This window comes from Heterocephalus glaber, unplaced genomic scaffold (genome assembly GCF_053883595.1).
Source record: "Heterocephalus glaber isolate CG9 unplaced genomic scaffold, H.glaber_assembly_v1.0 deba00001577, whole genome shotgun sequence".
NCBI lineage: Eukaryota > Metazoa > Chordata > Mammalia > Rodentia > Bathyergidae > Heterocephalus > Heterocephalus glaber.
The window spans coordinates 8,473,890-8,485,415 of record NW_028258358.1 but is presented as its reverse complement, the minus strand read 5'-3'; the positions used below and the strand labels follow the sequence as shown (position 1 = coordinate 8,485,415).

The 11,526-nt window shown below is 34.0% G+C and overlaps 1 protein-coding gene across 6 annotated transcripts in view; it reads right to left on the bottom strand.

Moving 5' to 3' along the window:
• Window positions 1–11,526, bottom strand: part of Pibf1 (progesterone immunomodulatory binding factor 1) — a 220,034-nt gene that overhangs the window by 177,693 nt on the left and 30,815 nt on the right. For all 6 annotated transcript variants that reach the window (XR_015443697.1, XM_087192882.1, XM_021258673.2 and 3 more), the window contains exons 6-9: window positions 4,188–4,321; window positions 1,717–1,825; window positions 1,254–1,435; window positions 4–129 (exon numbers count right to left, since the gene is read on the bottom strand). Coding sequence is in view for 5 of the 6 variants with exons in the window: in XM_087192882.1 (XP_087049008.1) it covers window positions 4–129; window positions 1,254–1,435; window positions 1,717–1,825; window positions 4,188–4,321 (551 nt within the window). In the remaining variant the exon portion in view is untranslated. The remainder of the gene's footprint in view (window positions 1–3; window positions 130–1,253; window positions 1,436–1,716; window positions 1,826–4,187; window positions 4,322–11,526) is intronic.

Here is an 11,526-nt window from a genome sequence, read left to right as displayed (position 1 = left end):
TACCTGTTTTCTCTTTCATACATTTCCCTGGAGGCACTTCGAAGCTGATCAATTTCTTGATTAGTTTTCAACTTGATTTGTTCCAGTTCATCATGTAGTTTATTTTCATATTCTGTCTTATAATGGTCTCTGCAAGGAATATCCATGAATTTCTTTTGTGAAACAAATAGGCTTTTGTACTCCATGTAAGATTTTAATATTTCATATCAAACATGCTCTATATACTATATGTGGAGAACTTAATTTCAGATATAAAGTTTTAGCGCTTGCTTTGGCAGCACATATACTAAAGCTTTAGAACTTCTAAAAGTTACTGCTTCAAACTAGGCCCAACTGCCAAACACAGTACTCCAAAGGATTAACTATTATATAAGGTGTTAGTAGGTCATGTTGGATACTCATCTTCAAAAATATCTTAGTAATAGTTTTTAATGCATATGGCTGAGTTTGAAAACTGATACATACATAATGCCTTTCAATTAAAAATAATAGTCTGGTGCAGTTCATGTACAGACATAAATAATATTAACAAAAGCATAAAAACAAAATCACTCTGACTTTACAATAATGCTTCCTTTCAAGCACAACAGCAGCTATATTAGCAAGTATAACACACACTGATGAAAAAATACTACGGACAGAGAAAAAGTTATGAACATATACACTATTAAAGGGTAAAACTGCAATTTTGTTTTAGCTTTTTTTGTGGTAGTTGTTTTTGACAGAGTTTCACTATGTGGTCCTAGCTGGCTCAAATTCATGATTCTCCTGCCTCAGCCTCTCGTTTCAGCTTTTGATGGGCTGATTAAAATAAGTAACTTAGGGATCCTAGGTCTTATTAACATAAAGGAATTCTAGTAGCTTACACTCATCTAGAAGGAGAGAAAATACAAGAATTGAAAACAATATGCAATAGTGTCTCATTCTTTTATGTTTCAGAGTCAGGAAATCATCAGCATACTCAGTTTTATTCAAAATAATGTATCTACAGAGACATATGCCTCTTTTCCAAAATCACTCATATTTGTTATAGGGAACTAAAAAGATTGTGCCTAAAAGAAATAGGCTTTTGATGTTATTAGGAAAAGCAAACTGTCTTAAATAGACTAGAAAAGAATATAAGGAAATAAAATGAAGTATTATCACACTATCATCCTATGTATACCTTAAAAAATCATCTTCCCCCAAGCCAACAGTCCTCTCAAAAAATGTTAATTTCGATATGTTAATGTAGAAAACACTGTAAATCTTGCCTGGATGTTACATATTTCTCATACATCTCTTCCCTGGCCTTCTTGGTTTCCTCCAGTTGAAGCTGAAGCCTTTCGAGGCGATCCTCCTCGTGGGCTCGGCGCACACTGAGCTCTGTGTTCTGGCGACTGAGGTATTCTTTATCCTTCTGCAGCAGAGTGACAGTCTGCTGTAAGGTAACTACCTGCAGGTGAACATAGACACTGTCAGAGGAACGCCACCTTCCTCTCCACGGCCGCCTGTTAACTCCTTGCATCACACTTGCGGTCGTCACATAAAAACTTCTCTTCGTGAGGGCAAACTAAACCCTACCTTGCAATTGTCTACCAAAAAAGAACTACTCAAAGTCTCTTTTTCCTAGCAACTACATCAAAAAGGCAAAATGTCCTTCCCATTATTTTGCCCTGGACTATTTTCCATTAATATTATACAATAAAATATAAGTGATTCTATTTATAAGCTTACCTCTTTCGATAATTCACTTCTCTCTTTAGCTTGAGTTAGATGAGTGGCTTCAAGTATTTCATGTTTTCTCCTAAGCTCAAGTACTTCTTGTTCAAGTGCATCACGTTCACTATTAAAGTAACATTCAAATACATGTGTAAATTTTACATCTTCTTTTAAAGTGAGCATTTTAAAAGGGTTGACCATGTATCAGGAAATTGAATAGATACTAGGCAGAGGAGAGTTTATGTCATTTTATGAACTGTGAAGTATCTACTCTTCAAATTTAGAAGGGACTTGTTCAAGACCTTGATCAGATAATTAAGGATCCATTTAATACCTTCAAAAAATAAATATAGCCAGGTGTGGTGGTAGATACCTGTGATCCTATCACTCTGGGAGGCTGAGGCAGAAGGATCAAATTTGAGCCCAGTATGGGCAACTTAGCAACTTGGTAAGACCTGCTTTCAAAATAAAAAATTAAAAAAGGCTGGGGAAGTGGCTCAGTATAACGTGGAATCCTTTTAGTAGCACCAAATGGAAAAAAAAAAAAAAGTAACCTACACACTGGTTAGGTTACCTAACCAATAACGTAAAAAGGTACATAATAAACTTTCTAGGGTACACTATTATTTTTTCACTAAATTCTTTAAAAAATTTATACATAGCTCAGTTCAGTTAGAGTCAAAAACCCCTCACAACTTAGCACTTACTGCACTGCACAGCAGATGCCTATGCTCAGATATTTTTGATTTCCATTTTCAGACCAGCTTAACTTCTAAATAGTATTTCTTACTGAAATAAACCAGAACTCCTTAGAAAAAGAGCTGAGGCAATTAAATTATAAAATAAAACTAAACTTTGTTATGCCAGAAGGTAAGGAATTGCTAAGAAAAAAAAGAAGCATTCAGATGTAATTTAATGATTTTAACTGGCATATTTTAGAATTATACTGTAAAAAACCCTGCAATTTACTTTTTATTCTGCTATTCAAAAGCATCTGAATTCTTTCTAATAATGATGCACTTAACATCCACAGAGTTGTTTCTTTTTGCATATGTGTGAGAATTTATTAAGGGCACATCCTTCCCACCCCCTGTTTACCTTATATTTTTATAACCTATTCATTTTCTTTAACTCATTCACTGTATGCAGTAAACCAAAAGGTTCCTAGTACAGTGCCTCTTGTTTGTTTTTGTGTTCCATTTGTAGCACAAGAAAATGTTTATCATGCTTTTTCATCAAGGTTCTATTTTCCTTTGCTAGGTTTTTATTGTAGAAAATGAAAACACATATAAAAATAGAGATAATGTAATGAACACCCATGTTTCTATCACCCAGCTTCAATAATCATCAACAGATGCCTCATCTTGTTTCACTTCTCTTTCATCGATGGCTGCCCTGGATTATCCTGGTGACATTTTTTACATTTTCTTTATCACTGCTAAAGACTTCTACTAGAAGAGGGGACACCATAATATCAGCTCAGAAGGATCACCTTACCAACACAAACTATTTGAAAATGCTTCTTAATATTATTAAGTTTTGTTTTTTGACTTTTATTATACTATACAATTTATAACTTAGAATATATAATTTACAGCATCTATTTTTTAACATATATTCATTGTGTGATACTATATTTCAAGAATTGCTTTTGGGTATAAGTAGGTTCAGCAATGAATACTTGGGGATAGTCATTCATATATACATACATATATATAATTTATAAATATATATATATGAATTTTCATAAAGGGCCCTATATTTGATCTTCGTTTACATAATGTAGTTATTATTTATTTATTTATTTATTTATTTTTTGGTACCAGAGATCAAACCCAGGACCTTGCACTTATGAGGCAGGTGCGGCACCACTGACCAATAACTGGCCTCAATGCAGTTATATTAGCACCATCTCATAAATGAGAAAACTTAAAATGAAGAAGTTTACTTACCAACATATAGCTAAAGAGTAGTTTATTAAATTACTATTACAAACAATACTAAAGTATACACTACTTAAAGGAATATATTTGCTGTAGTTACTTAGGAGTAATACATATTTGGGAAACAGTCTCACAAAGTGCTTTTTTTTTAAAGAGTGCCTTTTGTTAGTAGAGAACAGCTATAAAATGGGGGAACGTAAGTATATAAATTGATTCTATACATAAAAATAATCATCAAATAACATTTAGACTTGCAAGTACAAGGTCCTGAGTTCAATCCCCGATACCAGAAAAAAAAAAATTAGAAAATATTTACACGTGATATTTTACTGGGTTCCTATCTTACATTTTATAAGAGAGCAGCAACTTTTAAATAAAATCAAAAGAACTAATACAAAAACACAACTTATACCCAATAATTATCAAACATATGTGCTTTTGTGCAAGGAAGAATAAAATAAAAGTAGAATTACTGATGTTGAATTTAGGTGATTTTGATACATGCTAAAAATAAGAACTACTACAGCCATCTTAACTGATTACCTCTTGACTTTATCATAGTTCTCTTGACGGTAGTCACCTTGCCGAATTAATTGTTTTGTGTCTGCTAATTCTAAGGCCAAACGTTGACATCTAATTTGAAGTTCAGAGTAGTTCCTTCGATCTTCCTCATATGTCTACAAATCAAAGGAATAAGAAGACATTTCAAAATAAATATAGTTGACCAAATTCTGTACTTTTCTCTTAAGCTGTGAATGTCCTTATAAGTAAATTTTTAAAAATTGTCAATTTTTCTACGGTAATAATATAATTTTTCCCTAATCAAAGATAGGTAATCTTCACAAAGTGGTTTGTAAGCTCATTTATTTAAAACCTAATCAGTTTTCTAAAGAACAAATATGACAAGTATGTTTCAATTATTAGACTAGTGTTATTTATTTATTGGTACCAGGGATCAAACTTGGGACTTTGTGCTTGTGAGGCAGGCAACGGAACCACTGAGCTAAATCCCCGGCCCTAACGTTATATTTTTTAATAGCAAAACATTTACTGGTACATTTTAGGCATACACAATGATAACACTCACTGTAGGGAATTTGCACCTGGACATGATACATCCCACCTCCCTTTTCTCATTCCCTCCCTCCCCACCCTATGTACAAAAGTTCTGTTTCCATTTTTTAAAAATTTTATTTTATCCTATCCCCTCCCCTTACACCCCCTCCCCTCCCTATGTATAAAAGCCTTGTTTCTATTTTTTCCTTCTATTTTCACTTTTTCTTGTCCCTTCCTTCTTTTCTCCTTCCCGCCTCCCTTGTTCCCTTTCCCATTTGAACACTTTCTTCCCATTTTGCTATATCTATTGTACATTTTAGTCCTTATTTCTACTTTTGGTTTCTCACACCAGAGAAACAATGCAATATTTAACTAAGCATGTGTGTTCCATTTATTTCACTTAAAGAGTATGGTCTCAAGGTGCATCCATTGTACATAGTGTGTTTTGCTTTGGCTTGGTATTATGTTCCTTTCCATTGAAGTTCTCTATGAAAATGGAACATTACTCTGGTATTTACTATAGGATTATAGTTGAGTATGCTCTATTACTTCCCAAAGGATCATCATATACATCATTTCAGACATAAATCCTAAAGAAACTTTAGTTCCAATGAATAATATTTTATCTTGGCATTCTTTTTTTGTTGTTGTTTTTTTTGATTTTTGGGTTTTTTTTGGTACCAGGGATTAAACTCAGGACCTTGGCCTTGCGAGGCAGGCAGCAGCACCACTGAGCTAAATCCTTGGCCCTTTTTAATGTTTTATCTTTCTAAACACTACTAATCATGCAACTGTTCTGGAAGAGAGTATAGTCTTATGGTTAGGAGGTAAGCCCTGGAATTGTTTAGAACTAAAATACCCACATTATGACATTGGACAGGTTAGTTACTTCTCTGTACTTCAGTGTTTCCTCAGTTCTTGTAAAGATTATATCAGGTAATACATATAAAGTGATAAAAAGGCCTAACACATAGCAATGATGGTTAGTTATAAACTAATAGAGTTATAATGCTTCTTCTTTGCTTTGGGTTCCAGAAAGATCACAGCCAAATTGATAGTTTAATAAGTGCACAAAGACCATGAAAGAATCCAGAGGAACAGAACTATGAAGCATATAAACAAACACCTAAAGGATGGTAAAAGTTAAAGAGGCCAATGAACCCAAAGGAGCAATAACAGAAACACAGGGCAAGCCAGAGGTGTGCGTCAGGAACAGTGGGAATGAGCGCTGAGGAGATGAAGCAGGCATTAGTATGAGCATCACCAAGAAAACAAACAAAAGCCTGTAAGTATTCGCGGTTAGAGACAGAAGGCAGAGAGTCAGAAACTAAGGCAATATATCTGAACACTCAGTATGTCCTTGTTTTGTGCTATTTTATAAAAGTATAATCTCAACAGTTTATGACTAAGCATAAAGATTATCCTCATAGATGAGAAAACAGGCTTCAAGAGTCAAGTCTCAGACAGTGAGAAATAGGGATTCCAGTGTAAGTCTGTTGAACACCAAAACAGCAACCAACCCGTTCTATACTTTGATAGCAAAGATGGAGAAAGAGCAGTAGAGAAGCAAGCACGGTGAAAGGAGTGAGTATTAAAAGATGGTTCAACCTTGAAAATGTTCAAATACTTATGGGAAAGAGCTCACTGCCAAAGAGGGATTAATTTTGGAGAAATGAGGAATGTTCTAGAGGGGTAAGAAGCCTAAGAAGGTTTCGGGGGATGGGATCTAGAGTCCAGATGTGCAGACTAGTTTAAGAGCAGAACCAGACTTATCATACTTTCCCCCAGCTGATGCAGTATTAGAAACTTGAATTTTTTAAAAAACATATTTTCTCTCTTTCTCTCCTCTCTTTATTTTATTTATTTTTTTTGGTACCGGGGATCGAACTCAGGTCCTTGCCCTTGTGTAGCAGGCGGCGAAACCACTGAGCTAAATCCCCGGCCCAGAAACTTGAATTTTTAAGGTAGCTCTTATCAATTTGCCACAGGTCACAGCCTACTCCTTATCCAAATGCTTCCCATGTTTATAATTATCTACTTGGTTCCTAAAGGCATATGATCTTTCCACTTCTTGAGGCAGTCTTCCCACTATAAACAGTAAGAAAAAGCAAACTAACCAAAATGAGGTCAGATGTGAGTATGTTTGTAGGTTCAGTGGCAGGAAATTGCAGGAGTTCTCATTTGAGGATTTCCATTTTCTCTATGAAATAAAATACTAAGTCTAAGGACCCGAGTTCAATCCCCGGTACCAAAAAAAAAAAAATACTAAGTCATCTGCTGAGAGTGAGAAGTAAATTAGAAAGCTGGAGATGTGAGGAGTAATGGGCACCCAAAATAATCTCTTCAGAAAAGGAGAGGATAGAAAAACAGAATTACCCCACAACTTTGTGTGCCCATTGAAGGCTGGTAACATTAGACTTGTAGTGCTTGCAGTAGCTTATGTGATTTTTGACAGCAGTGTTCAGAAAAACAAGAATTGAGGTTTACTCAAGCTGGTTTGATAAGAAAGTTGGGGAGGAATTAAAGGACATTGGCAAGAGAAAGGTTTAAAACTGGTAACATGATACAGAGGAAAGAAAATAAGTTCAGGAAGGGAGTGACAGATTATATGAATTGGGAATTTTGTTAAAATGAGTTGGAAGCAGATGATTGATAAACACGAAAATACAGGTAACAGTGTATGTTTCGTGGCCCAAACTGAATTGATAACTTCAGAAGTAAATCAGCTCTGGGCAACAAGGCACAGAATGTAGGCTAAGAGACTGAGAAAGTAGAGAAGAGGCAACAGCTAGAGATGAGAAGATCAATAAATTGAAGGTCAAGGACACAGAAGTAATCCAGGCAGCAAAGGAAGTGAAAAGGAGGACTAAATCTAGAGCAAATTTCCACTATTATAAAGAAAATGTACTACTGGTTTGCAATTGAGGAAGATGATAAGGTGGAATGTCTAGATGATACAGATGTACAAAGAAGCAAGTTATTTTATTTTTACTGAGCATAGAAGTCCAAAATTGAAAAACATAAAAATCTAGAAAGAACAACAGCATTAGAGCATAAAATACTTGGGACATGAGCTCCTGGCATGTGATTTCATGGGAGACCAGATCCATGGGAGAAATGTCTGTGTATGTATAAATGTATGTGTGTACACATAAATTATATATTTTTTTCTTAAATATAGACACATGTGAGTGAGTACAAGCAGAAGTTCACTATGAGAGCATCCTTTATACCAACACATACTTTCTTTAGGACTTTTCAACTGAAAAATTTACCCTTATAAATTCCTGCACTTTGAAGACAAAACAAAATAATCTGCCTCATCTATTATTACAAACTAAAATAGAGTAAGGCATGACATTGAAAAATGGAAAAGTACTGTGTTTTCTAAAAATGAACCAAACTTTATGAGCATATGGAATTAAGGCTAAGAGGGAGTTCTCCCCTCCAGTCTTCCTTCAGCATCAACTGCCATAGGAACACGTGCTCTAAGTCTCAAAGCTGAGTAGATACCCACCTTATGTTTTCATGTAATACCTCATTTTTACCTCTGCCAGAAAATGTATCACGTGTACAATGAGCAGCCATTACTCCCATAACATAAGGAAAAAACTAAAAATTTCTCTAGTACTTAGTATTCTATTAAATAGAAGGTCTGCAATTAATGTCTGTGGAAAAGGGGATGCGAAATAGGACATTAAATAGACTAAAAAAATGCAAAAATTTTAATCTTGTCAAATATAAATGACATATAAAATTTCCAGTCACCAGCCCACTCTAATTAAAACAATTTGTACATAACAGTAAATAGGTTAGCAGCCAAATTTCAATTTCTAATTAAGAAAAAAAAATACACAGGGAAAACAAGGACAACCCAAGGCACTGTGTTTTCAATCATTTGCTAGCTTTCTACATATAAGAAAGTGACTCTATGGTAATGTCATCTTTTCTATCTCCTAAATTACTCCTATGAGGAAATAATACAGGCTACCTCTAGCCTGAAAAGCTATCTGTTTTTTAATGGCCTGGTTTTTTTTTTACCTTGTCTATATGCCTTCCCCTCCTCTATATTTGTGTAAGACTGAGCTCCCTAAAGACCTAAGTTATCAGCCAGACAGGGTGGCACACACCTATAATACCAGTTGGTCAGAAGGCTGTAGAGGATCACAAATTCGAGGCTAGCCTGTGCAACTTAGTAAGATCCTGTTTCAAAATAAAAAATAAAAAAGGGTACAGAACGTAGCTCAGTGCTCCCCAGGGTCACTCTCCAGTAGCGCAAAAAACAAAAACAAACAAACCAAAAAACCCAAACCTGTCTTATCTTTGTATACTTAGGAATTTTAAAACAGTTTTCCCACTGGAAATGTTTGTAGCCCAAACTAATGTTATAACCCGTATGAACTACACAGTACTATCTTTTAAAATGATTCACTTAGGGTTTAGAAAATTATTTACAATTAGTTAAGTACTCAACAAATTATGAGTTTTCCTACTGAAAGATCATGATGTATCTCCAAATAAGACACCACAGCTGAAACAGTAATTCTACACAACATATGTGTAGAATTTTCTCATAAGATTTTGAGAGACAGCATCAATGAGGTTTCTGTGTCTTGATGTGGGTGGTTGTTAAATGGGTGGATTTACTTTGTGAAAAATCCACTGAGTTCCACAATTAAAATTTCTTTACGTATCTTACATTAAATCATTTTGAAAAACAAAACAAGAACTTCTATGGGGCAAATGTTACCTGAGAACAAAGTTCAGTTATGGTTTATAAGGAATGGAAAAGAAGACATTTATGGGGGTGGTACACGTTTTTGTTCTGTGTATTTTCTAGTATTTGGCTATTTGATGTAAGAAAATAAAAATCTTACCCAATAGAGTGTTGTGACAAAGTTATCAACTACTTAATAGACTTTTCATTTTTATAATGTGATGTTATTTTTTCCCTATTTCTCTTATTTCCACACAGCAAGAACTAATCATTTTAGAGACACAGAATTTCGGAAATAAAAGATCTACTGAAGATAATATACTATAATCTTCTTAGTTTCAAGACAAGAGGGTTAAGGCCTAGAAGGGCTGAATGATTTGTCCAGGATTCCAGGACAAGCAGAGAGATAGAGCTAGAATATAGGTACTTAAAATTGTACAAAATTCACTTTTTTTCTTCAAGTTCCTGTTTTTTGAAAAATCTATTATGTGAAAACCATAAAACCATTGATCAAAAAATATTATCTACTAATCAAATACAGGGGGCTTTGACTACAACTACCATGGGTTCAAATATGACATGCAACAAATCAAAGTTAATTTTGGAGTCTCTCATTTAAAACAATCTTACAATTACTCCTTAAATACATATTTTAAAAATCATTTCACAGAGTAACACTGAACATAATTTTTTACAAAAAAGTAAAGATAGAATTAAGTAGGCATATTTTAAACAGCAATGTGTAACCTAAAGACAATTACTTTGGATGTAATGAATTTCTAAGCATCATTCAAATCTTTTGTCTCTCACACCATGTAAACTGAGAAGAAAGTACAATCTAAATGAAGTGATCTCCTGACTGTGGGGAGATAGGGCAACTAAAAAAATTGGAAACATGATATTCTGACATTTACCTTAAAGTCAGTAATTCAAATCAGTAGCAGTTTACATTGGAGAGTGGTTCGGTGAATGATAAGAAATGGCTTGTTAGTTGTTCTGGGCAAGTAAGAATACATTTCTCAAAATTCTCACAAGTTTCACATTATCAATAGCCTAAACCAAGCAACTATTACTGAAAAGAATAAGAAAACTAACCTCTGATTATTCTGGACTGTCTTTTTAAGTAATAACAGTCTGTTTTACTTCCAGAGTCTCTTTATCATTGTTGAGATTTTCAAGAACTAGGTCTTTAAAAAAATTTTGATTTCGAAAAATAGACAAAACTGAAGTATTAAAACTCTTCTCTATATTAAAAATATGAATATAGTACATGCTATTTTTGTCAATTATATCTACTTGAGTAACTGTTAATTCAAATGTAAAAGTTAAATTTTGAAGGAAAAAAAATCAAATAATCTAGGTGGAAAAAACGTACACACACTCATCACATGTTGTGGGCACTAGATTGGAATGAGAGCCAGGTTCATACTCTGTCCCTGCCACTTACTGCTGCAAGCCAACTTTTCTGGGCCTAACTGCTGTCTCTGCCACCAAGTACTGTGCTCACTCACTGGCATATTTACGTGTGCCTGTTGCTGTGCTAAACACCATACGACTATTCTGATTTGATTCCGAGCTAATCTAGCAAAATCTGCCACTGCAAAATGCTATGTTGCTGTGTTAAGAGATCATTTTTATTGCCAATATTTCATTCAGCAAACTACTGGAACAAATTTGAAATCATGGGTTTCAATAGGTATTGAAGCAAATATGACTGAACCAAATTTAAATCCTAACACTTGAGATGATCAAGTTATTTTATTAAGTTATCCTAAAAATTCTATGTATTTCCCAAAGAATTTAAGTTTATCAAGCAAAATAAATAAATTTTTATTACTAAATTACCAGTTATATATTTCAAATATTTTAACATTTAAAAAATTCTTTAAACACACACAAACGCAATTTATGTAAGTAAATGAATATATACAGACATGAGAATTTCATATATACTGAGTTTAAGAGTAGGATTTGAAAAAAAAAAAACCTTCCTCTCCTTTCCTTTTACCCTCATCCTCAAGTAATTCATATTAAGTAACACTCATCTTTTCCTATTCTCTATGTTCACATATTCACACAGACACACACACACACACACGAACAATGGAG